The 27,298-nt window shown below is 42.5% G+C and overlaps 3 protein-coding genes and 1 long non-coding RNA gene across 4 annotated transcripts; 3 read left to right on the forward strand and 1 right to left on the reverse strand.

The window, feature by feature from the left end:
• The first annotated feature begins 6,275 nt into the window (after positions 1-6,275).
• On the forward strand, positions 6,276-7,286 carry LOC101946079 (olfactory receptor 10C1-like). The gene has a single exon (XM_065565160.1). It carries the CDS (start codon positions 6,276-6,278, stop codon positions 7,284-7,286), a length of 1,011 nt encoding a protein of 336 aa, XP_065421232.1.
• Positions 7,287-8,258: 972 nt separating this feature from the next.
• LOC135975243 (uncharacterized) lies at positions 8,259-12,365 on the forward strand. The gene is made up of 2 exons (XR_010592176.1): positions 8,259-8,781; positions 10,317-12,365. It is a non-coding gene; the product is annotated as an uncharacterized LOC135975243 (long non-coding RNA).
• A 6,427-nt stretch (positions 12,366-18,792) lies between these two features.
• On the forward strand, positions 18,793-19,752 carry LOC101946369 (olfactory receptor 10A3-like). Its single transcript, XM_005310401.2, has one exon. The coding sequence runs from the start codon at positions 18,805-18,807 to the stop codon at positions 19,750-19,752; it is 948 nt and encodes a 315-aa protein (XP_005310458.1). The 5' UTR covers positions 18,793-18,804.
• Positions 19,753-23,350: 3,598 nt separating this feature from the next.
• LOC101946640 (olfactory receptor 14A16-like) lies at positions 23,351-26,837 on the reverse strand. Its single transcript, XM_005310402.2, has 2 exons — positions 26,706-26,837; positions 23,351-25,047 (listed from the first exon to the last, which is right to left on the reverse strand). The coding sequence occupies exon 2, from the start codon at positions 25,039-25,041 to the stop codon at positions 24,094-24,096; it is 948 nt and encodes a 315-aa protein (XP_005310459.2). The 5' UTR covers positions 25,042-25,047; positions 26,706-26,837; the 3' UTR covers positions 23,351-24,093.
• Between the last annotated feature and the right edge of the window lie 461 nt (positions 26,838-27,298).

The following is a 27,298-nucleotide window of genomic DNA, read 5'->3' on the forward strand; positions in this document are numbered from 1 at the left end:
ATATGATTGGTTAGTTTGGCAGTTAGCTGGAACTACAGGAGAAGTTGGCCTTTACTAGAAGCAATTTCTTCATATACGCAATAAACAAGCGGTTATCATGTTTCATAAACAAGCAGTTAATCTGTTGATGAGGCCTTTCGCATTGCTCCCTCCTCCTCCCTCCTCTGGTCATAGCCCTTGACCGTATTTGGCAGGGAATTGTACAACTTAGTTTTGTTCAGGCCCTGGCCTGTACTGTCCTTTGTAAGGGCAGTCAGCATATTGAGCCTCTGTCAGAGGGCCTGAATTTGGGCCTTCGGTGTTACTTTGGCTGTCATAAAGAAGGCCACCCAGTTCTTTTTACTCACAAGGGTAAACAGGAGAACTTCCATGCAGTATAGGCAGAGGGCATGTCTGGTTCACAGACTGTCTACAGGCAACCAGATACCAGCCATGTGCAGACTGCTCTGGATTGCAAGTAGGCAAGAGAAATCAGGGATGACATTTGCGTGCGTATTTGGCACAATCTCTTCTGCCTGTCCCAAAGGAAACTTTCACAAGAAAGCATATGAGGGATCACTGGCACTAATAGCTCTGTGAGCACTTTGTTCCCTTGTAGCTGGTGGTTATTAGCCATTTGTTCCTATGACTATTCACCCATTACAGAGAATTACAGCAGGGTGCCTCCATTGGGGTAGGGTAGGGGTTTGTGGCGTGTAGCATGGCAGCCACGTTGTATTGCAATCATATTGCAAATCCCTTTGTGTTTATGTTCTCACTTGTTCACAAAGCTTTTTTGAATGGGGAACACTCAATTGGTCTGAATGACTCATCAAGATTCTTTTCTTTCACCATTCACTCTTTGGCAGTGCTAAGTGTACCTAGGGCATGTCTGCACAGCAAAGAAAAAACCACGGCTGGTCTGTGCCAGCTGATTCAAGTTTGCAGGGTTCAGACTGTGAGGCTGTTTCATTGCTGTGTAGACTTTCAGGCTTGGGCTGGAGCCCAAGTTCTGGGATCCTCCCACCTCGCAGGTTCCTAGAGACCGGGGTCCAGACCGAATCCAGACTTCTAGATAGCAATGAAAAAGCCCTGCAGCCAGAGTCCTGTGTGAGCCAGAACTGTCAGGGATGGATGAGTCACAGATGTAGCTGTGCCCTAAGTGGCTGTTATGGAGCACTTAACAGAGGGCTGAAACTGTTCAAGGTTTGAGGGAGGAGGTAGTTTGAGGGGGAGAAGGGGCTGTTTCATCATTGGTTGCCTGCATTGTAACTTGAACTGTGTTTCATTGTTCTATATTATCTAAGCCATAAAGACATTTATCTACCCCTTTTCTGCGCTGTGAGTTCTGCTGCTTTTAAAACTACTGGTGCTTCCTGAGCACATAACAATGCACTTCCCCCATCCCTCTCATGTATCCTTGGGATGAGATACTTAAGGACCTGGGGGGGGTGGTTAGTGGGGGTGGGATGGACAGAAAAGTGCTTTCAGTGTGATGGCACCAGACAATTACACTCTTCTTATGAATGTGCTGGGAATCAAGGGGCTCCATTCCCAACCTGACAACATCTTACGTTCACCATACTTAAGGAAGGAAGGTCCACACACAAGTAAAGGAAATTTGTAACGTTTATTAAAACTGAAATATCAAATTTATAACCAAAACATTTGTAAAAGGAGATGTAAATAAACAAAAAACAGAGGGACAGATTCCCTGAACAATGGACAACAGTCAATGTTTCTGAACCTGTCGCCTTGACCTTCCCCACCACCTCCCCCTGAGAAGGGGGGAACGACTATGGGGGACAACCAGGAACATCTCCTATGTGGGGTTTTGGGGTTTGGCACTTGATGGGCTTCCAGGAGTGCTTCAGGCTCTTTGTTCCCCTCTTGAACACTGAGGTGGTTCCCTCTGTGAAGGGATTTGGGTGCTGGTGGAGGCTATTGTCCTGGGAGTCCTGTGGTCTCCTCTTGGTCTCTTGGGGCCTGGGTTCTCTGCCAAAGCAGCACCACTGGTGCCAGCTGGAGAAGGAGGAGGTGGTGCCTATTCCCAAAGAGATCCAGCTGCCATGGCAGCAAGCAGATTCCGAGCGCATTGTCCCACGACACCTGTGAGTCTCTCCACTAAGGTCCAGTGAACCCCTGATTGCTCCAGACTCTATGAAAGTTCCCATTACAGGTGTACGTCCCTCCTGCTCCAGGGGAAGTCATGGAGGTCTTATGAAAGGAGACTCAAGCTTGGTTTGTTTAGCCTAACCAAAGAAGGCTGAGGGGAGATATGGTTGCTCTTTATAAATATATCAGAGGGATAAATATCAGGGAGGGAGAGGAATTATTTAAGCTTAGTACCAATGTGGACACAAGAAGAAATGGATATAAACTGGACATTAGGAAGTTTAGACTTGAAATTAGATGAAGGTTTCTAACCATTAGAGGAGTGAAGTTCTGGAACAAGGGGAGTAGTGGGGGCAAAAGACATATCTGGCTTCAAGACTAAGCTTGATAAGTTTATGGAGGGGATGGTATGATGGGATAGCCTAATTTGGGCAATTAATTGATCTTTGATTATTAGCAGGTAAATATGCCCAATGGTCTGTGATGGGATGTTAGATGGGGTGGGATCTGAGTTACTACAGAGAATTCTTTCCTGGGTGCTGGCTGGTGAGTCTTGCCCACATGCTCAGGGTTTAACTGACCGCCATATTTGGGGTCGGGAAAGAATTTTCCTCCAGGGCAGATTGGCATAGGCCCTGGAGGTTTTTTGCCTTCCTCTGCAGCAGGGGGCACGGGTCACTTGCTGGAGGATTCTCTACACCTTGAGGTCTCTAAACCATGATTTGAGGACTTCAATAACCCAATCATAGGTTAGGGGTTTGTTACAGGAGTGGGTGGGTGAGATTCTGTGGCCTGCGTTGTGCAGGAGGTCAGACTAGATGATCATAATAGTCCCTTCTGACGTTAAAGTCTATGAGTCTATGAGTACAGTGGCCACACATGTGTGCTCAGCTGGCCAAGCGGCCGCTCTAGGAGAAGGTTCCATGTTCTTCTGGAGGGATCAAAAGAATGTAGCAGAAAAGTGTTCTGCTGAGCCACTGCAGCTCCCCACTGCCAGTGACATCGAGGTGGGAGGGACAGGGACAATTACCGATTGGGTAAGGGTCAGGCAGAAAAGGGTACAATGCACTGTGGGAAAGGGGGTGAAGGACTATTGGAACTCAAATCCTGGTAAGTACTTCTTCCCCCTTCTACATTTCACACTGGCATGGACACAGGGCCATTCCACAGCCTGAGGCATGCACTTATTCACACCACTCAGGCATGCTAGCTTACTCACCCCATACTCACCCTGAGACAGGTGCTACTGGGTTTCAGGGTGGGCACAACCACACATGTACATGTAGACACATGAACCGCCAGTACTGTAGATGTCACCCCCAAAATTTTGCTAGACTCTGTGAGTGGGCGACAGGGTATGGATCACTTGATGATTGCCTGTTCTGTTTATTCCCTCTGGGACACGTAACATTGGCCACTGTCAGAAGACAGGATCCTGGGCTAGATGGACCTTTGGTCTGACCCAGTATGGCCATACTTATATTCTTATGTTAACGATACTGAAGTTTCCAAGTCACTTAGATTGTTTCGAAAATTTTACCCTGGACTAATTACGGCCAGTTTCTGCCAATCTTACTCATGTGGAAAATATTGAGGCTTCTGTAGATCAAAGAACTATTGTTTGTAAGAATCTTCCCTTTGGACTAGTGCTGTTGTCATTTGTTGAAACCTTTATGGGCTCACGCCTGTAACTGTGGTGTGTTGCAACCATTCTGCCCTTGTCCTTGGATGGGAATTGCATGTACTCAATGGCTTTTTGCTGGAAGCATCCTGCACTTGGATCAAACCCTGAGATCCTTGCTTAGGCATTAGAGGTGGGATTGGAAAATGTGCCCATGGGATTTAGGAGCTTAAGTGCCAGCTGGACGTCTGTCCCTAAGATGCAAAACATTCAATGCCATATTCTACTCTGTTGAAATCATTAGATGTTTGGCACTGATTATAATGGGAGGAAAAGTACTTTCTTAATAATTATGTTATGGCTTCATATAATGAGGCATTTGGGCTGTAAAAAAACATAGGTCCCTGGGGCTTATAAAGAAGCTGTTAAATATTCCAGTTCCATGCGTGACTGATTTCTTTGGTAATCACAGGGAGGAGATGAATGTGGGATACAGACCAGGTGAGAAATCTCTTCATTTGTCTAGAATTATGTTTATTTCCTTGGATTCTTCTAAATGAGCCTAATCTAGATGAGTCTTGTGAAATCCGTATTATTTCTTGAACTGAAATGTGCTCTGTTTTAAAACCCTGATTTCAATCCCACTTAGCTTAAAGCCATGGGTAATTCTACTGCAGTTAATTGTAAAACTATTTGAAAATATTCCAACACAATTTTCCTTCAGAAAATGCTGGTTGGATAGAATCAAAACATCTTACATGGAAACATATTGATTTTGTCTGCATTTTTAAATAACAATATCAAAATGCTTTTTTTCTATTTTATTCCTTTCTATTCTGTTCCTGCCAAAATGATAACGCTGAGTTTATTTGGCCTTACTGAAATGAAACACATTGGCCCCCAGACGGGAGTGCAGGCAGTGCCAATGAGCTTTCAACCTGCCAAACTTGCACTACACAACCACTGACACAGACATTTGGGATACTCTCAAAATATTCCAGAGTAGCAGCCGTGTTAGTCTGTATCCGCAAAAAGAAGAACAGGAGGACTTGTGGCACCTTAGAGACTAACAAATTTATTAGAGCATAAGCTTTCGTGGACTATAGCCCACTTCTTCGGATGCATCTAAGGTGCCACAAGTCCTCCTGTTCTTCTCAAAATATTGATTCAAATCAGATTGGGAATTTCAAAAGAGCCTAAGGAAATTAGACACCCAACTCTATGTCACTGAAGAGAAGGCCTGATATATAGCAAGATAAAATTAAAATTAAATCCTGAACTCAGTAATGCTGATTCCTTTTTAAGGCACTCACCCTTTCCAAGTATGATCTAGATGTCTTAGATCTAGGCTTTGTCTTCACTGGTGGCAGTGTGTAGGGTACAGGAACTACATGTGTATCTATATGCCACAGGGAAAGGGAGGCTGTGTCCTCACTGCAGTGTGTGGCAGTGAAAGGCTCCCAGCAGTGGGAAGGCTGCAGGACACTACACTGCTAGAAATAAAAGTGTATGCTTTTAAAATCACTGCTTAGGGATGTTGAGAGCCATGTAGGGTACATACCCTAAAGCTCTCAAGTGTCTAAGCCATGCCTCACCATCTACACTGCTGTGCTAGGGGACTCATACAGTGTATGTACTCCAAACTCCTTCAAACACGTGTGCAATATAGACATACCAATAGAGAGAAACATGGACCCTGATCTTCCTTACCATACTATAATATTGGTGCAACTCACTTGGGTCCAGTAAAGCTATTCCTGATTTATCTTAGTGTCAGTAAGAGGAGAATTGGTGGAAAAGAAAGGGGTAAGAAAAGCTTTAGAATGGGAAAGGTTAATGGGTAGATAAAGAGGGGCACAGAGATGGAGGCATGAACAAAGAGGGGGCTAAGTGAATGTGAATGAAATCAGGATTAAGGGCACTGAAGTCAATGGATTGTTGTCAATCACATGGAAAGGAGAAGAGAAGCAGTCCATCTCTGTAGCACATTGCATAACATAACCCCCATGTCTGTTCCCATGTAGTTAGTTGGAATTGCCATGCATTGACATTATGATAAGAAAGTCTATGTTCTCGGTGATGTATATTGGCCTAACTTCCCTGATTGTGTCACTCACAAGATGAGAATCTGGTAAAGGGTAATATTTTATTTTAACATACATGCTCCAAGAGACTTGAAGGCAGTTTTTGACATTTAGTTCCACCACATTTAGTTCAGTGTAAATCCACTGAAGCTGTTTTATACAATTATAATTTCATTGGTCAAAATTTTGTTTCTCTGACGCTAGTATAAAACTGTATTTCCACTGAGGTTAGGAACATACACCAATATAAAGCTGGTGTGACTGAGAGGAGAAAACGAACTATCAACATTTGTGAAGTTTCTCTGGATTGACAGTCTTGTGAGAGGAGAATAGGTCTCTTTCCTGATTCATATCAGTTTGAGGAATGTATGTGTGGAGTGATAGGGGACAAGTCATGATAGATAGATAGAAGCCAATTTGACTTGATTTAAAACATCATACTAACAAGTTTTCTTTTTTACTTCTCAAGATGAAATATGCTGAGGGAGAAAATGAGAAAAAACACCTCTGTGACTGAGTTTGTCATTCTCGGCTTCTCTAACCACCGAGACATGAATCTCATTCTGTTTGTGGTGTTTCTATGCATTTACATTGTCACAGTGCTGGGCAACATCCTCATCATCGTCGTCATATATGTTGATCCGACCCTGCGCACACCCATGTACTTTTTCCTGAGGAACTTGTCCTTCTTGGACCTCTGTTACGTCTCAGTCACTCTACCCAAGATGCTGGCCAACCTCCTCTCAGAGAATAAGAATATTTCCTTTTCCAGTTGTGCTGTACAGATGTTTTTCTTTCTATTCTTTGGCATTACTGAATGCTTTCTCCTGGCTTCTATGGCGTATGACCGCTATAATGCAATATGCAACCCATTGCGCTACACTGCTATCATGAATAAGAGGGTTTGCATCCAGCTGACAGGTGGTTCATGGATCTGTGGCACGCTGGTGGCTGTGGGGCACACAACCTCTGTATTCACACTTCCTTTTTGTGGGTCCAATGTGATCAACCACTTTTTCTGTGATATCCAGCCACTGCTGAAGCTGGTGTGCTGGGACACCTACTGGATTGAGATTGAGATCATCGTGGGTGCTGCCTTCACCCTCATGATGCCATTGTTGCTGAGTCTGGTGTCCTACATCTGTATCATCTCCACCATCCTTAAAATCAGATCTACTGAAGGCAGACATAGAGCCTTCTCCACCTGCTCCTCACACCTCATCGTGGTGACATTGTGCTATGGGACTGCCCTTATTGTATATGCACGCCCCAAGTCCAGCTATGGTCTGGGTGCGGACAAGTTGTTCTCTCTTTTCTATTCAGTGGGGATTGCGCTCTTGAACCCCATTATCTACAGCTTCAGGAACAAGGAGGTGAAAGATGCTTTGAGGAAAATAGCAATGAAAATCTTTAAAAAAAATCAGATAATTTTTCTTCAGACACATGAGCCTCTGAGAAATATTTCCCAAGTAGCATCTCAGCCATAATGGAGATGCTTCCCTTGTGTAATATAGTGCTGGTGAAATTTACTGAGTTTTGTTTTTCCATGACATTTTTCCTTTAATGTTTTAATTTTAACAAAAGAAAAAATCATTTTTAGAATATTATTTTATTATTACTTGAATCCTTAAAATCTATTAATATTTTAGGGAAAAAACAAACAAAAAAAATAAAAAGACAATATGAATGGACATTTCTTTTCTCTCACCTCCCATTGCTTTACCAGGTCTAATTAAAAAACATCTCAGTTCTATAGAAAAGTGCCCTTGGGTGGTTGACCTTTTCTGAATTTCCCAAATATTTTCTCTGAAATGTTGATGATAGAAATTGGTAGGGGGAAAAGGAACTCAAAATATTTAACTTTTTTTGGATAATGAGCCAGCTCTAACCATTATATTTTACGGCACCAGTGGTCCTCTTTCCTATAGGTAGTTTGACTTGGGCTGCTGTAGCGGGGACCTCATAATTGCATAGGTGGTTTAAAAGCAGAGCTGGAAAATAATTGGAATTCCTGTCACCCAGGAAAAGCTGGCATTTCAACATTTGTTTTCATTCCAAATGAGGATTAAAAAAAAAATAAAAGTTTGAATTTTTTCACAGAATAGAAATTCTGAAAAAATTGTGATTTGGAAATATTGAAACATTTTATTAAGAAGATAAGAACTGCTATACTGGGTCAGACCAATGGTCCACCTAGCCCATTATCTTGTCTTCTGACAGTAGCCAATGCCAGGTACTCTCAGAGGGAATGAACAGGACAGGTAATCAACAACAGCTTCTGGCAAACTGAGCCTAAGGAGACCATCCCTGCGAATCCTGGCTACTAGACATTGATGGACCTATCCCCATTAACTTATCTAGCTCTTTTTTGAACTCTGTTACAGTCTTGGCCTTCACAATATCCTCAAGCAATAGTTCCACAGGTTGACTGTGCGTTGTGTGAAGAAATAATTCTGTGAAAGTTACTAGTGACCCCCCTTAACAGAGCAGCCTTTATGTCAACCAGTGGCCATTAGGGGGAAGCAGACACTTCAAGTACACAGTAGCCTGAACTTTTCAACTGTCTTCCCTTTCAAGGCCTTATGGTAGTTAGAGCTGGTCCCAAGCCGGTTTTCACTGACCAGATAGCAAAAGCACGCGTCTGACAACCACCAATCAAGTGTTAACACGGCAAGGACCTTTGTCTGAATGTGTATAAAGGATCTGTAAAATGTGTGTAAGACAGAGTCTTTGTACCAAGGTGCAAGGCTCTCCTTTCTTCTGCAGAATAAAGCAACTCTTCCTTATCCCTGTCTGGCTGTTATTGGCTCTCAGCTAGGTGGACCCGATATTTCGGTGACAGTTTCTGGCGACTCCGCCGGGACTCTCCTAGTTCGGACATTGGACTCCGGATGGCTGCGGTGAACTGGGAATGGTGCCAACGGGGTGTTTTACCCCTTTTCTCTGCTTCACCACAACCCCTGGGGTTCGTGCTCTGATAAGGTGAGTCCTAATAGGATAAGGAGACACTATCTGGTTCTGGTTCTGGTTTGGTTTGGTTTTGGTTAACCGGTTAATGAATTTCTGTCTTATACATTTGGGCGTTAGGTGTGTGGACGGAACTGAGCCTCTCATTCGTAATTCCTCAGAGTGGAAGCCATTGCGTGCAATGAAGCTCTGAGGTCGAATTGGGATCCTTCTGTCCCGTCCCCTGTAGCGGTCAATATTAGTAGAAATTCCTGTAATAGGATCCTATTAGGCCATAATTCTCTCTGTGCTCTGTGTAATTCTCTGTTAGAGTGTCAGCAGACAGATGGGTGGGTCTCTGGTAAAACCCTCTAAGGATAGCCCTTTGGATTATATGTTAAGTAAATGGTCTTTACCCGGTGTTCAAAAAGAAATAGTTACACCTTGTGTAGAAATTGATGTGGCTAGTGTTGTGGAAATTGAATTGTGGAAAGGATGTGCATTTTCCCCAGAACATGTGCAGTGTATATTGTAGCAGAGGTAAAAGAAATGCAAACCTACCAATATAGGTTGGTTTGTCTCTTTCAGATCACTGGGTGTTTGAAAGAAGGAGTTAGAAGTAAAAGGCAATCAAAAGTCTGAGAAAGTTGATTGTGTCCCTTTATAAGTAAGAATCTTTAAGCTGTGGATAGCTTTGGATCTGGAAGCAAGCCAGAAAGCATCTGTATTAATGTAATTTTCTAACTACTAAGGTAGAAGCCACTGAAACCTGGGCTGCCTTTGAAACAAATACAAGGAAATATGGGGTAATTCCTCTGTTTTGCCTAAAATCAACAAGAGTATGTGTATATAAAGGAAATATTTTAAGCAATGACTGACTGCCCAGAAGGGGTAGACCTCTGTTCTTTTGTCTTTCAGATCATCAGAAGATGCCAGCTGAATAGCATTCAAAGTACCATGCATTTACTGGCACAATAGGAATTATTTTTGTGTTCTATGGCCAAAATTGTTGTTAAAATTTGCATACCAACAGTCTTTGGAAGCAAGGACATGGAAGGTTAACCCACTCCCCATATTGCCCATGGGATCCTTCTGGCTACCTCAGATTTCTAGCCAGAGGGCTGGGGAGGAAGGAAAGCTATTGGACACCAGAGGTTGTACCAAGTGGACTCCTCAAAAGTGGGTGTGCTCGTCCTGGCTTGTTGCTCCAAAGCTCTGTAATAAAGTTATTTTATTGGAAGGGTGTACATGGCATACATTGAGTATTAAGACTAATGTACTGTATAATGGCAATGTGTATGTGTTCATTGTTGGGAAAAGGTGTATGTGTGAAGAATGGAAGTTTCCTTTGTAGGTTAAAAGAAGCCAAAAAGGGGAGAAGGAAAAAGAACAGAACGAGTTAACTGGAAAAAATAGCTAGCAAGCTCAGTCCAAAGATAAAATGCTGGCCCCAGTCAAGGACACTGCTCACAGCTAAGACTTGGCTGACAGCCAAGAAAAGGGGGGCCTGAATGTGCCCAAGCAACTATGAGATCTGCAAAACACTGCCAGACATTAATGAAATGTGTTAGGTTTCTTTTCTCACAGATAAAAGAAGTGCTACCCAAAGACCCTAGCAGCCCTGCCATTCATTGAAACAAGGAGACTGAGTCTATGTAAAGATCCACCAACGAAAGACTGCTTTGGCTCCCCACTGGAAAGGCCCTTTCCAAGTCCTGTTAACCACCAACACCGCTGTGAAGTGCCAAGGACTGCCTACCTGGACCAATGCTTCTTACTGTAAAAAGACCCCTCCACCTCGGGAGGACTCTTCGACTGATAAGCCTATTTCTCCTTCTAGCTCTGCTGTGCCTTCTGGACAGCAGGAAAAAGGAAAAAAAGACAAGGTGAAGTGCTAGTAACCTCTCCCTTGTCCACTGACAGACCTACTGTGCCTTTGAATTTTTTTTAGAAGACGCAAAACCATTACAGGGTGATGTGCTAGTAACCTCTCCCCTGTATGATGCTAAACCACACTGTTTCAGGAAAAGAGAAGAAGGAGCACTTTCTTCATTGAAACCACAAAGTCCAGGGATTCCTGCCTACAAGAGACATTAAGAACTGACCCTGGTGAAGAAACTTGTGGAACCCATGCTTGGGAATGTGGTATAGTACTACACCAAAGAAAAATGTATTAGGATATCAATGGACTGTGATTAACACTACACTAGGGACTGTTAAATTTTCATTACCTTTATCCAGTTTCCAGATCACCTCTACATACCCAAATTGCTCACAGGGGGCTGCCATTAGATTAGCACAAAAGAGGGCTTGGGTTATTTCTTCTAGAAAGAAGAGAGACTTGACCGGATCCCTTTGGGAGGGGGCCAATAGTGCAGCAACAGTTTGGAATATTTTTAAGAACCAAAACATGATGAAAAATTGGGGCACAGCTAACCCAGGTACAGGCTGGAGTTGGTGAGTTACATGTTATCTCCGCCCTTAGTTCTATGACCCAGAAGTTGCTAACAGAGATGGTATTGAATATCACTGAGGCTGGGAAGGCATTCCAGTGGGATCTAGCATGTTCAGAAATTCAGGATTTCCTGAATGATCAGCTAAATGGCCATTCGGAATGATCTAGAGCATCAGGCTTGGCCCACTGCCCTTACAGACACATCAGGAGTACCATCTGATCTGTGGCCATAGAGACATACTTGGAAACTTTCTGGGTGGAAGTGCAAATGTTCTCAATGCTCCTTCCAAGCATATGAACCAATTGGGGGGGACGGGGGGGACTTGTGCTCGCATCGGGGAAAAATGTTGTTTTTATGTTAATCATTCTGGCTTAATTGAGCAGGATTTACAAGCCATTGAGAATGCTGCTGTTGTTTTCCGTGCTGTATCTCTTGATCACACCTTTAGTTTTGAGGACCTCCTTCCAGACCTTGGGTCATGGTTTACGGGGCTCTTTCAAAAATTGTTAAATGGATTCTTTTCTTTCTTTTCTTTCTATGTGTTATCTGTAGGGTGACCAGACAGCAAGTGTGAAAAATCGGGACAGGGGGTGGGGGGTAATAGGAGCCTATATAAGAAAAAGACCCAAAAATCGGGACTGTCCCTATAAAATCGGGACATCTGGTCACCCTAGTTATCTGGATAATGATACAATGTGCCAAATGCCTGTGTAATGCTATGATCAAAAGCTCTGCTGTCCATATGAAAATCCAGTATCTGTCCCTCCAGCTTGATCGCAAATTGCGTAACGGGCCTGACAATTTTTGAATTTGTCAGGCCCGAAGGGGGGACTGTGAAGTTTACTAGTGACCCCCCTTAACAGAGCAGCCTTTATGTCAACCAGTGGCCATTAGGGGGAAGCAGACACTTCAAGTACACAGTAGCCTGAACTTTTCAACTGTTTTCCCTTTCAAGGCCTTATGGTAGTTAGAGCTGGTCCCAAGCCAGTTTTCACTGACCAGATAGCAAAAGCACGGGTCTGACAACCACCAATCAAGTGTTAACACGGCAAGGGCCTTTGTCTGAACATGTATAAAGGATCTGTAAAATGTGTGTAAGACAGAGTCTTTGTACCAAGGTGCAAGGCTCTCCTTTCTTCTGCAGAATAAAGCAACTCCTCCTTATCCCTGTCTGGCTGTTATTGGCTCTCAGCTAGGTGGACCTGACATTTCGGTGACAAGGTTGTGATCCTTGTCCTTTACCTCCGGGCCTCTGCACACCCTGGGGACTGAGCAGATATGGTCCCCTTCATCCCTGGGGGTCTGTGAACATGTGGGGCCCTGCACCCCTTGAGGTTGTGCACATGTGGCTTCCTGCACCACTGAGGCTTTGCACATCTGGGGCCCTGCACCCTTGGAGGCTGTACACTTGTCTGGACCGGAACCCCCTGGGGTTATACTCTTCTCGGGCCCTGCAGCCCTGGGCCTGTGCATATCTGGGGTGCTGTAGTCCAGGAGACATGCATATCTGGGGCCCTGAACCCCAGGCGACTGTGCATATTGGGGCCACTATGCCCCCCCCTCACCAGCCTGACCCCTGGGGAGTAGGTGTATGAGCAGCATTGTCATGGCCCATCTGGGGAGGGGACATCTGCCTGGGCAGTGAGTTACAGGTCCAGCTGGGCAGCGGGGATGCAAGGCTGGAATCCTTAGGTCATGTGTGCAGGAGTGTGGGTGGGGGACCTGCTGTCTAAGCACTTGGACCCCTCACCACATCAGCTGGGGGTGGGGGGAGGGTGGAAAAGTGGAGTCACCATGTGGGGCCCCTCATCCCCTGAGTGCATTCGGGGGAGGGTGCGGGCATTGCAGGGCTGTTCTCACCCTGCTCAGTGCTCTGCAGCCCTGCTGAGTGGGGGGGAAGTGGTCAGACACTAAGAGGAAGGGCCCAATTTGAAGCCTGTAATGCGGTTAACTTGATGTCACCTCAGTGCCTCTCTGCAACAGGAAGTCAGGAAGTCTCCTGCGTGTGGCTGAGGCATTCACCACTGGGGGACTCACAGACTCACTTGTCTGCCGTTTTGCAAAGCAACACTGTCCCCACTCTCCCTTCACGTCCAGGTGAAGGGGCTGGAGGAAGGTTCCTATACGGACAGGTGCCCTCCACAGCTGGGCATGCGGCACATCTGGACACTGGCTCAGTCTGAAGCCGTGCACATCTGGGGCAGAGCTGAGACCTGATGCAGCTTGCAGTGAGCCCTCCTGGTCCATGCACGCACCTGGTGAGCATGTGGCTAAGGCTGAGACATCTGTTGACATGGCTTCGCTGGCCTTTTCCTCCAGGTGCCTGTGTCGGAGTAGAGATGGAGTGGCGGTGACACCTCTGTGTGATGCTTCCAGCCCCCAGGTGAAGCCTTGGCCATCTCTATGCCTGCACACACCACCACACAGGCAGGGGTGGGGGGATCAGGCCCAGCTGGGTCAGGGTCCCCACAGCTGAGCCCTCAGAGCCCTGCCCAGATGGCAGCTTCCCATTCTGGAGGCAGGAAGGGTTGGGTTATTGAAAAGGAACCCCTAGATACAGAACCTGGCCCTTGTTGCTGCCAACTTAGATGGGCAGAAGGGTTACAGAAGCAACAAGGAAGGGAAAAGTATGGCAACTTATTTATCAAACAAAGAAATACTGCCTGCTTATGTCTTTATCCCCTAATGCCAGGTCAGCACATCAGCAGCTTCCCAGGTCTTTACTTAACCCTAACATATCCCAAGACAAAGGAAGTCCATATGAATTTAAAAAAGAACATGGGGAAGAAACATAGAATGGAATCTGTAAGGCTAGGGCAGAGACAGAAGTCTGGGAAAATAAAAGAGTAATTTCTGACTGGAGGGAAATCTCATGGCAGGCTCAACTACCATTTTTATCTACCCATCCCCAATATCCATCCATCTACTCTCCATCCACTCTTCTGCAATAGCCATACGTCTGTAGCCTTTTTATTTTATTGAAAGTGAATTTTGTACTATGTATATGGATTTGGCTCTGTTGGCTAAAGGTTCAAGCTCACAGAGTGAAAGTCACCTCTGCTAATTGCTTCAGATTTAGAAATGTTAGGAACACCTAAAGACCAAAGGTAGTGACTACATACACATTTCACAAGGACAAGGCCTTCTGTTTTTCAAGTTTTATTAAAGTTACAGTTAAAGTTATGATTACCCAAGGATGTAGAAATTCTATAGAGACCTAGACACACATTACATATATAAAAAGCAACAGAGGGTCCTGTGGCACCTTTGAGACTAACAGAGACTTTGAGGCACCTTTGAGACTTACAGATTCAGACTAACAGGGCTACCCCTCTGATACTTGATTACATATATAGTTACACTCAGATTTTTAATGATATTCTTAAGGTCTGATGGCACAAATTGCACAAAACTAGAGGCTGAGTCGAGAAGTTTTTAGAGCAGTGGTTTTCAACCTTTTTTTCATTTGTGGACCCCTGAAAACATTTGAATGCAGGGGCAGACCCTTTTGGAATTTCAAGCTGTGGTATCCAGACCCCTGCCATAGAAGTCTTAGACCGAAAACTGACTGAACAGAATTCAACTATAAATGTTGCACATGTTCGGAATGGAATTTGATGCTGCATGAGAAAGGGTGCTAAACTGTGTGCATCTATGGTAATGACAACACTCCAGGATTTGTCCTGTAGGAGGAGTATTCACATGCTTTTGATTGATCTGAAAAATGGAATTCCTTTTTTGGGATCTGAAACTTTATTTTCATAGTCACCTTTCGTGACCCCCTTAGACATAGTCTGTGGAACACAGGTTGAAAACCATTGTTTTAGAAAATTTGGCCCATGAACTTTGAAAATAATCCAATCTTTTGGTGGTTCCACTTGAATCTTTGAAAGAAACATTAAAAAAAAAACTTGGTCAAAAGATATCTCATTTTCCACCTGAGGCGAATAGACAGAATCTCTCTTCAGGGATCACAATGTAATGGATAAAATTGCTTTTGTTCACAGCTACATAAACATGTTAATAGATCCCTTTGGTAGCATGTGCCACAATACTTGTGAGATCCCTGAAACAGGAAGGAGTGGAAGGTGGGAGGAGAGTGAGAAAGAATAAAAATCCCCCGGGTCTTTTTGATTTGAAATTAACAATAACATGAGAGCCTACATCAAAGAAAGAGCTTCTTTCAGGAATGAATGATGGCAATGGATCACGCTCATTAGTGAGTGTTTATTTAGTTATGATTGCTATTACAGTGCACAGGTACATATGTGATGTCTGTCTTAGACATAGCTGGATGCAGGATGGATGGATGGAAGCTGTGTACTACATGTGTGTGTGAGAAAGCAATCAAATGGAGTATATCCGATCACTGTTCAAGACAGAACAGGTGAAATGTCTCTTTCAAAACAGGTACATTTTTCATTCTATATTTTTAGTGGAAATTTTCACCAAAATAATCCATTTCCTAAAAATAAAATAAAATAAACATATTTTCATTGAAAAAGAGATAATCTCCAAAGTGTTATTTTTTAAAATTATGTTTGACAACCAAAAACAAAACAAATCAAAACAAAAATTGGAGATTGTGTTTTTTTCAATGAAAATTCAAAACACTTCAAAAATGTTGAAGAAAAGAGAAAACACTTTCATTTTCACCAAAATTGTCCATGAGGGAAAATATTTCCCCAGCCAGCTCTTTTGTTTCTGGCAAGCTTCTCATCTTTGCATTGTTACATAAGAACATAAGAATGGCCATACTGCATCAGATGAATGGTTCATCTAGCCCAGTATCCTGTCTTCCCACAGTGACCAATACCAGGTGCTTCAGAGGGAATGATCAGAACAGGTAATCATCAAGTGATCCATCCCCGGTCGCCCATTCCCAGCTTCCAGCAAACAGAGGCTAGGGACACTTCAGAGCATGGTTTTGCATCTCTTATCAAGTTCTTTTTTTAACCCTGTTATAGTTTTGGCCTTAAGAACATTCTGTGGCAAAGAGTTCCACAGGTTGACTGTGTGTTGTGTGAAGAAATACTTTCTTTTGTTTGTTTTAAACCTGCTGCCTATTAATTTCATTTGGTGACCTCTTGTTCTTGTGTTATGTGAAGGAGCAAATAACACTTCCTTATTTACTTTCTCCATACTAGTCATGATTTTATAGACCTTTTCCAATTTCAGTATGTATATATATATATAAATATATATTTGAGATGGGGTGACGAGATCTGCATGCAGTATTCAAGATGGGGACATAGCATGGTTTTATATAGAGGCAATATGATATTTTCTATCTTATTATCTATCCCAACATTCTGTTCACTTTTTTGACTGCTGCTGCACATTGAATGGATGTTTTCAGAGAACTATCCACAATGTCTCCAAGCTCTCTTTCTTGAGTGGTAACAGCAAATTTAGACCCCATCATTTTATATGTATAGTTGGGATTATGTTTTCCAATGTGTATTATTTTAAATTGTTCCATTCTTGTAATCCTTGTTATTGTCCAGATCTCCCTCTATTTCTATTGTATCCTTTTTTGAGATGGGGATAGCAGAATCAGAACACAACATTCCATTTGGAGATATCTTGTTAGTAGATAGAATGGCATTAGACTATTTTCAGTGTTACTCTTCATCACATAACGTATGCATCCATCCAAGCCGGGATTGTCAAAGGAGTTTAGGTAACTGAAAGCCATGTGTTGTCCCTTTAAAAATAAAAGCCAGTAAGACATTGGAATAACTTTACATATCTGGGTAAATCTCTTCATGTCTCAGTTCATAGATTCATAGATGCCAAGGCCAGAAGGAACCATTGTGATCATCTAATCTGTCCTCCTGCAGAACACAGGCCAGAGAACTTTCCCAAAATAATTCATAGAACAGAGATTTTATAAAAACATCCAGTCTTGATTTAAAATGGAGTGGCAAACAGAGGGAAACATGTTCCCCCTTCCCCCGTGCTACAGGGTGGTTGAATGAACTAATTAATGTTTGAGAGACAACATAGGTGAATCATCTTCTGTTGAACCTCACCCACCTTTTCTCTCAAATATCCTGGGACCAACACAGCTATCACAACACTGCATACACTAACTGTGTGTGAGTTTCACAGTTACAGTGCTAGCTGCATCTCGTGCCTTTTCTGAGAGCCTCATGTCTTGGGTCTCCAACCCTTCCCTGTCCTGGGATGGTATCTGGTGCTTCTCCCACTCTTAAAAGGGGATGGGAGCACACTGCCCTATGCACAAACTACTTAGCACCCTGCAAGGCCAATTGAGACAGAGAATGAAAATGACGCTGTAGCCTAGTGGTTACTTGGGTGAGGTGAGACCAAGGATCACACTCCCTTTGCTGCAATGGATTACACAAAACAGAACAGATTCAAGAGGAGAGTTTGAGAGAGAGAGCTCCCCCATAGCCCAGTGGTTAGGGCTCTCCTCCAGTGTCCCAACTTCAAATCCCTTCTTCACTTCAGGCACACTGGGGAATCAAATGTGGGTCTCGCACATTGTGCATAAGTCCCTTAACCACTGGGGTAAAGTTTATAAAGAAGTAACCACCATCACCTCCCCTTGGTATTTTGTGAATTCTTTACTTTACTTTGCCCTGAAAAATGAAACACAAAGTTCTAGATCAAAACAAAATTAAACATTTCTATTTGACATTTCTGAAATTTTTTGAAATTTCTGAAATGTTTTACTTCCATGAAAACTATTTGGAGAACTCTGCATGAACTTCAGTCTGTGGTTTTCAGTGAATAAACTATTTGTCTGAAAAATTTCACCAAGCTCTAATTTACACTACTAACAATGTAGAATCACTCCTCTGAACTTGGATCAATAGTGATTCTGGATATACACGGGTGTAACTGAAGGCAGATTTGAGAGTGATATACCTGCCAAGCAGGCAGAAGGGGATTTTTACTCCTTCCTTTCCGCTGTTTTTCTCCAACACCTCCTCTTGCGTGTGAGTTACTGTCATTTTGCCACAAAGGCATGACCAATTGGTGCAAATTGCACTGATTTTTTCCTTCTAAACCTTTTTTTTTTGGGTCACCTTATGCCCAAGTCCTGAGTTTGCTGCCCCCTCAATTGAGTTTATACAAGGGCCACTCTGGTAATTTGGATGAATTTACTCCTGAAGAGATCAGAATTAGCACCATGGACTTTAACAGAGTTATTCTTTATTGACATGAGGTGTAAATGACAGAAGAATTAGGCCCATATACTTGAAATAAATGAGGCCATCTATATTCAGACTGAAGAAAGTACTTTTCCTCCCTTCAATAATCTAAGTATCCATCTATCCCGGTATTAGCTCATCTATCTGTAACCCATGCACACTGAGTATGGAGCTGTGTCCCCCTCTGCTGGTGACTGGGCCACATAGAGGTTGATGGGCGTTGGCTAACAGAGATGGCTTTTTTAGCATAGACAGTAGAGGTTCATAGGTTAAGTTCCAGAGGTCTCAGGTCTAATTCCTGCAGCCAATAATCTATCCAGGGTCATGGTGCTTCATAACTGTCTATTTGATAAGGTTTCCCACCACCATGGTGTCTGAGTGTCTCTTCACTTCCTTAGGAGGTGAAACATCCTGATGACATGAAAGGAAGAAACCAATCCACTGCAATTGAGTTCATCCTCTTGGGATTTTCTGGTCTCTCTAACCTTCCAGTTTTACTCTTTGTGTTGGTCCTAGTTATGTACATGATCATCCTGCTAGGGAATGCTCTCATCGTTCTTATAACATTGGCTGACCCAGCCCTTCACACCCCCATGTATTTTTTTCTCCGGAACTTGTCCTTCCTGGAGATCTGCTACACCTCGGTTACCATCCCCGAAATGCTGATCAACCTCCTCACTGGGGAGAAAACTATCTCATTTTCCAGCTGTGCTGCACAGATGTATTTCCTCATCTCCCTAGGGGGCACAGAGTGCTGCCTGCTGGCCCTAATGGCATATGACCGATATGTGGCCGTATGCCGCCCCCTGTCGTATACTGCCATTATGAACAAAGGTGTTTGCATGCAGCTTGTGGGCATTGCATGGCTAAGCAGCAGCCTTGTGACACTAATGCATGTCACGTGGGTATTTAATCTCCCCTTCTGCCTGTCTAATGAGATTGACCATTTCTTCTGCGATGCTCCACCTGTACTAGAGCTGGTCTGCGGAAACACCTACATGATTGAAATTGAAGCCCTTACCTCAACTGTATTATTTGTCGTGATCCCATTTGCACTGATACTTTGGTCCTACGTCTGCATCTTGGCCACAATCCTGAAGATGCCATCTGCTGAGGGACGGCGTAAAACCTTCTCTACTTGCTCCTCACATCTTACTGTGGTGGTCTTGCTCTTCAGCACGACTGGTCTCACCTACTTCCAGCCCAAGTCCAGTAGTTCACCCAGTACCAGCAAATTTTTGTCCCTCTGCTACACCATCCTCACACCGTTGTTAAACCCAGTTGTCTACAGCCTGAGGAACAATGAAATGAAAGGAGCTCTAAGGAGAACCTTTGGCAGGATATTATCTTCCTGGGGACACCCATGATTTTGAGATGAATGACTCTGGATTGAAACTTGAGGATCTGAATGTGACCCCAGAATTGGGATCACAATCTGGATCAGCATCTGACTTTGCCATTCAAAAAGATTCTTGCAAACTGGTTCCTCGTAATTAAGACTGTGGTACACAAATGAGCTAGAGACTTGCTTCTATTGTCCATCACTTCTCCTTCTGGGATGCTTTCTGCTGGTTTGGGCTCAGAATAGGACTCCCAGGAGTTCCCTCAAAGAGCTCAGCACCATTCTACTCCTGCTTTTTGCCTCAGTTTGTCTGGTGTTTCTTTTAGCGCCGGTCAACAAAATTATCTCAAAAATGTTTTTTTACAAAAAGAAATTTTCACGTAAAGAGTCTGCTTTCCTTGCAAATTTTCCATTTTTTAACCAGGAATCCAAATCCTCCCCAAATATTTCTTTGGTTGGTTGGTTAGTTGGTTTTGGTCATTTTGTTTTGTTTTGTTTCTCATTTGCTGAAAAACAATATATATATATATATATATTTTTTTTTTTGGATAAAAAATTTGAAATTTTCCAAGGAAAAAAATCTGACCCACTTTGATCAAATTTTTTGAAACTCTAATCAAACTTATTCACTCTAAAATTGGAGGAGAAAAAACATGCAGAAGAAGAAAATGAAGTGGTGGTGGATGCAATCAGTAGAAAGAGATGTTTTACTAATAATTACAGTCTCCTGCATTTAAGTTCTGTCTGTCTGTCCATCTAGGATATTTCTCTTATTGTTGTTCACTTATTGTAATGATTTATGTATTTGTTTTTAATTGTATGCCTCTCAAAAACTGACACTAAAATTTCACTGGTGTAAATGGGACCAACATTTCTCAGAACCTGTTTTCTAATTTTTATCCAATATCAAATTTACAAACCCATATATATATATGAATGCTATGTTAGGCCCAGAGACTTTCATGACATTTACCCTTGTTTACTGTGGATTTGCTTCTGGATAAATTCAGTCATTGATATGAGGAGTTGTATATGGAAATATGTGTACAAACAAGTATATGCAAATGATGGAGAGAGAGAGAGAGAGAGAGAGAGAGAGAGAGATATCATGCTGTTTCTCTCCCTCTCTCTCTCCTTTTTTCTTGGTCAGTAATTCAGATTAGATGTAGCTCATTGCAGAAACCACAAAGTGCTCTTTTCTAAACAATGAGAGTAAAATGTTCAAGAGTGTCTATTTAATTTAGGAATAGAAGTCCCATGTGTAAAAATGACCTAGGTGCCTAAATCTCATCAGCCTTGAATGTTAACTTACAATATTTGTTAGTCTATTTTCCTCAGCCCTCGCTGATTCTCTAGCTATCTGTCTGGTTCCAATAGTTATTTAAATATTTAATGCAAAGTGGAACAACTTCAGCAGGGTAGAGCTCCACCTGAGAATACCTTATAGACCGGTAGTTAGAGCATTCAGCTGGGATGTGGGAGGTCGACGTTCAAACCACATCTCTAAAATCAGGCAGAGTGCAGACTGAAACCTAGGTCTTCCACACAGAGGGTAAGCTTGAAGGGATAGAGGTATGCAGACACAGAGCCCTCTGAATCTCTCTACAGTTATTCCACCTTGTAGAACTGATGACATATTCATCAGACCAGGGTAAGAATGACAGGTTGCACTGATTGTTTGGACAGTCAGCTAGAAAGATGGAGCCTTTGGTTCTAGTCTCCATGCCAATGAAAATATAATTAGCCTACAAAGTGGAACAGCTCCAACAGGGAAGATTGAAAGCCACCTTCAAATACTGTAGTCCATGGATTAGGACACCACTCTAGGAAATGTAGGTGCATGGCATTGCTTCATAACAGATTAGACAAGGGTCTCCCACTGTGAGGATGGCAAACCAAGTGCCACTTCTGAGCAAGGCCATAGTCTAAGCTAAGAACTGACAAACTCAGAGCTGGAAACCAAACCAGTTCACCTGTATGTCAGTTTTGTTCAAAATAGTTATTAGTTGTATAAGAATGAATTTAGTGTTCAGTCTCTATGAAATGTGTGTAAATTGCTGCATGCATTAATCTCACTTGTAATGTCTGTATCCCATTCTATTAGGAAATACATAAATTTTGCTTTTTAACTATGTAAAAGTTTGCTCTGAATTTGTGAACCCAGGCACGTGAATCATCTCCCCCTGCCCATTCAGGAGGCCTATCAAGATTAAATGGACCATTAAGGAACATTGCAATACCAAGGACCAGTGAACGGCTCTACCATACCTTGGAAATGCTACATGCCAGGGAGCTCCTCTCGTGGACTGGAAGGCCAAATGTAAAAGATAAAGCAGGGTCACAAAATTTTGTCATCTCTTTGCTGTTTGAGAGCCAGAGATATTAAACTAAGGCAGCTATCCCCAGGGATTACTCCTGGATCTGCCCTGAAAGACATTTTGAATTGCCAGATTACTACATCTCTGTCATCTTTAGGAATCATAGATGGTAACTCATTTGTGTGTACATGTTTGCTTGCTTTAACCTGTAAATAACTCTCTTATTTCTTTTACCTAGTTAATAAACCTTTAGATAGTTTATTACAGGATTGGCTACAGGCTTTTTTTGTTTGTTTGTTTGGTGTAAGAGCTAGAGTAGCAAATGATCTGGGGTAAGTGACTGGCCTCTTGGGACTGGAAGCTACCTGAATATTTTGTGATTTTTGGTGTAAGTGATCATTTATCATGAAGTCTAGCTTGCTTGGGTGGCAAGATAGACTGGAGAGTCTAAGGGCAATGTCTGTAACTCCAAGTTAAAACTGTTATAGTGATCCAGGAGTTCATATTTGTTTCTGGGTTGGTGAAAACTAATGACAGAAGACACCAACAGTTTGGGGTGTCTGCCCTGTTTTTGACAGTGTGCCCTGAGGTGGGCACCTACATTTATGAACCAATCCAGGCAGTGCAACACCCACATTTTAGAGGTATGTTCTAAGTATTAGGCTACTGGATTAAAAGGGGCCCCAGCACCTCCTCCTCTGTGTGGGTTTGCAAATGCCCGAAAACAGATTTCCAGTATAGTTCCATTGAAGTCAGTAAAGCAAGCGTTCTAAAATGGAATTATGGAGATATAAGCAATTTGAGAACATGGCCTATAAAAGCAGTGCATGGTTGAGAGTTACTTCACAAGGAGGCATCTCTGCATTATTTCTGTGTTTGGTCCAAAAAATTGCTTTGTGTAATATTTCCAGGGTGGGGAGAAGTTCAACCCATTGATGGGGTAGCCATCCCTTTGAGGGACTCTGGGACACCACACACACCCCCTAAAAACTGGATGGGAGCTTGGAGTGGGCGGATCAGATTGCATGTTTACATTCAAAGGTTTTGAGCTAAGAAGGGTACATGAAATCACCTCCCCATAAGTACTAGGGAGAAAAATTAAACAGGACACCTGATTCATGGTGGCCTGCTAGCAGAATGTTTATTTTCTGAATAGTTGAAATGTGAAATTCTGGAGGGTCATGGCAAAAGGGTCATCTAGGGAATAAACTTGTCCAGGAAATAAATCACTGGGTTCCTCTCCGATGCTTGTCAAGCATCCTGTTTCCACCCATTTTTAACAGGATAGATAAATGTCACAGTTCAGTGTAACTGACTCTGTATTCCCTCTCCATGGTCCCTTGTATCCTCAGGCATCAACTCTTTAGACCAGTGACATGCATCTCTCTCCCTCCTTACTGGGTTTTTTCCAGGCTACACAGCCCCTTGTCTACACTGTCATATTCCTAGAAAGCTTAAACAGGCCAACATCTGCACTTTGCTTTCTCTTCTAAGGTAGTGTTTAGTGTAATAGCCTGTAGTGATAAGTTACCACACAGGTCCTTCTAAGCAAGCACATTTATTCTTAAGGTGAAAGCATTACAGGGACAACTTATGGAAAACAATGAAAGAATTTAAACACATGCTAAAAAGCTTACACCCCAACTCCAATCTCGGGCTCTGGTAGGTGACAAAACCTTCAAAACCCACAGCTGGTTTTTCCCTTTGGTTACAAGTTCATAATTATCTCAGATTCAGAACAAGATCAACCATGAATAGTTCATTCTTTCCTTTAGATAGCTTGTGCCTTTAATCTTAGCATCACGTAATAGGTGATCAGCAGCCAATACCATATCTCTTCCATGCACAATGTTTAAAGACCACTTAGAAACACATAATTGATTTGGACTGTAGTGAAGCCTCCCAGAACTGTGTTCTGTTTACACGAGTTTTCATAATGCACCCATCATCACAGTACCTTAGTGCCATCCTGTTGTGCATTAGTGAACATCTCTGCTGTTCAATTAGGAATATGAGCCCCTGGAGTGGGGAGGGAATATTAACCTATATTAAGAAATAAAAAGGCTCTTGGTGAAAAACGTTTTGCTTAAAATTTTGCCCAGAGCTTCTTTTATCTCCTGGTTTCTCAGGCTGTAAATGAGTGGATTTATTATTGGAGAAACCACAGTATACAACACAGCAGCTAACATGCCCTGATATGGGGAAGATGCTGATCCTGGCCTTAGGTATGTATATATTCCAGTGCTGATAAACAATGAAAACACAACTAGGTGTGGCAGACAAGTGGAGAAGGCTTTATACCTGCCCTGTGCAGAGGGGATTCTCAGCACAGCAGAAAAGATGTGAATGTAGGACACAAATATTGAAATGAAGAAAAATAAACCCACCAAAGCACTTAATACAATAACCACAATTTCATTAGCGCTTGTATCAGCACAAGAGAGTTTCAGTAGCTGTGGGATATCGCAGAAGAACTGATCAACAACATTGGACTGACAGAAAGGTAATAGGAAGGTATTAGCAGTGTGGCACAATGAATAGATACAGCTGCTGATCCAGGAACCAGCTGCCATCTGTGCACATGCCCCTCTGGTCATGATGACCCTGTAACGCAAAGGATGGCAGATAGCAACATAGCGGTCGTACGCCATTGCTGTGAGAAGGGTCACCTCTGCAAAGGCAAAGGTGATGCCAAAATAGAGTTGGGCAGCACAGCCAGAGAAAGAGATCAGCCTGGTGTTGTTTAAGGAGTTCACCATGGACTTGGGGACGGTGACAGAGATGTAGCAGACATCTAGGAAGGACAAGTTGCCCAAGAAGAAGTACATGGGGGTGTGAAGGTGGTGGTCGAGGGCTATGGCTGTGATGATGAGAAGATTGCCCATCAGGGCTGCCAGGTAAATCACTAGAAACACCAAGAAGTGTAAAATCTGCAGCTCCCGAACATCAGAGAATCCCCGGAGAAAGAACTCAGTCACAATGCTTTGGTTGGTCATTTCCTGCTGTGTGGAGAGAAATGCAAGTGTAAAAAGCCATGGTGAGGGCAGAAAAGAAGAAAAGCGGACAATATATGTACTTATTCTTCTGTAGAAAATAAGTCTGGTTCCTAGAACTAATGAGAAGGGTTTCCTTCTTCTCTAAGGTCAGACAGATCTTAGGAGAAAGTACTGGCGACAAATTATTCTCAATGAAACTTTTATTCAGATACTTTTTGTGTATTTAATGTTCATGATATCTCCTAGAGCGGCTTGCAATTTTCCCAAACTTTTTGCTCTTCAAAATGATTCAGCCTCATTTACATCTAGAGAAACCCATTGTGTCAAATGCTCTGCTACTGTAAATTTTTACCTTCTATAAAACTGTGTCAGCTTACAGCAGTGGAGAATTTCTCTGGCTGTTTTCAAATTACACCCTCAATTATGGCAAGTAGAATCCTTATAATTAGAGTTGGCAGAATTCAATATTTATTTGTGTAACTTCACCAGACAATATCAATGCTAATTTTTAAACATTAGTATTACCAATTTATATTTTCACAGTTGCAAACATTTATGAGTTTTAAGGATTCTTCCCTTCCATTTTATTTATTGAAATTTTCACAGTTGCGGGAAATTATTGGGAGGGTATCATACAATGGGGGGGACAGACAATGCTTTTTTAATGACATTGAGATTCAAAAAATTTAAGGTTTGTAACCATTAAAATACAAATTGTTAACATCATATCAAAATATACAAATTAAATAGCCTTTAATTAAAACTCTACTAAGTTCTCAAGTAGCATTTTTCTTATTTTGCCTAGCTCTATCTTTTGATTATTATCAATGGAAATATGTTTTATTGGTTTGTGTGTGTATGGTAAAATTAATATTTACTGATATTTACCAGGAAATCTCTAATTCTTCCAAGCCTGCTTATAATTCAATACAGAGGACATGGAAAAAAAGGAATCATAATTTTTATATACAGTACATGTGGAACCACATTTCTTTAGAATTCTTCCTTCAGTGAGATCTGGAAAGGAATACTGTCCTGTGATTGTGCCATCAATGACACCCATGAAAGAGAATTGGAATGAGAATTGCCTCTTTTAGATGCAATTTCTGTTGCATTGGATCTCCTAAGAAATTTGTGCTTTAACATTTACTGTAAATGAAAACTGGAATTGTTCTGTCAGCCAGGCAAAAATAGACTTGCATGTGCCCTGAAGAAAGCAGTCAAATGTGAATAGTATAATCTCTCATTCTGTTCCCTGCTCAGCACCTGGACACATAGGCTGAGATATTTTAAAGCTGCCTAAGGGACCTTGATGCCCAATTCCCATTAAATGAGTGGAAGCTGGATGTGCAAATCCTTTAGGCATCTTTGAACATTTTAGCCTTAATCCTGAGGAAGAATTTACTGATTTACTGAATCTGTCAAATGAGGATAACTTTTCTATCCTTCCCCTCCCATTCATCAGCCCCCTATCCATCCATCTTCACCTGTACACATCCTTAACAACTTCAACTGGGGTTTTCAAAGTTGTCTAAGGGAGCTAGGGACCTAACTCCCATTGACTTCAAGGTGTTTAACTCCCTGTGTCCCTTTGAAATGTATTTCATGAAATGTTTAATGCTTTCTTTCTTTATTTCTCCAATACGTATCACATCCAAACTCACTTCCTAGTCCATAAACCACCAGGATAGGAGCTCCTTATCCTGTGCTTGAAAATGACATGCCCAGAAAATAAGAAACCTTCTTCCCTCTGCCAAGAAAAAGACAATGCACTTGTTATTCTCTGGTAAAACTGCACAGTCAATGCACATGTATTTACAATGTTATTTGGTGTTTGTCTATACTGCCAAAGAGCACCCATTAGCTGCGAGTCTCAGAGCCTACGTCAACTGACTTGGGCTCGTACCACTGGCTAAAAAGAGCAGTGTAGACATTCCCGGATGGCCTGGAGGACCAATTCTAAAACCCAGTGAAGTGAAAGGTTCTCAGAGCGCGGCTCCAGCCTGAACTGGAATGTCTGCTTTGCTATTTTTAGCCCCATAGCCTGAGACCCATGAGCCCGAATCAATTGACTGAATCTTTGAAGCTTGCTGCTGTGGGATATTTTTTTCTTCTTTTGCTGTATAGACATACTCCTGGTGTCCAAAAAAGCCAATGCTGTTTTTAGTGGAATGAACATAAGAAAAAGGTGGTGGTGATATGAGTCCCATTCTACCTAATTCCATGGGGCACCTGGAACACAACACCCAGTGCTAGG

The sequence above is a fragment of the Chrysemys picta genome, chromosome 13 (genome assembly GCF_011386835.1).
Source record: "Chrysemys picta bellii isolate R12L10 chromosome 13, ASM1138683v2, whole genome shotgun sequence".
NCBI lineage: Eukaryota > Metazoa > Chordata > Testudines > Emydidae > Chrysemys > Chrysemys picta.

Excerpts from the sequence above, each read along its gene's own strand:
- LOC101946079 (XM_065565160.1), top strand. The coding sequence starts at position 6,276 with ATGCTGAGGGAGAAAATGAGAAAAAACACCTCTGTGACTGAGTTTGTC.
- LOC101946369 (XM_005310401.2), top strand. The coding sequence starts at position 18,805 with ATGAAAGGAAGAAACCAATCCACTGCAATTGAGTTCATCCTCTTGGGA.
- LOC101946640 (XM_005310402.2), bottom strand. The coding sequence starts at position 25,041 with ATGACCAACCAAAGCATTGTGACTGAGTTCTTTCTCCGGGGATTCTCT.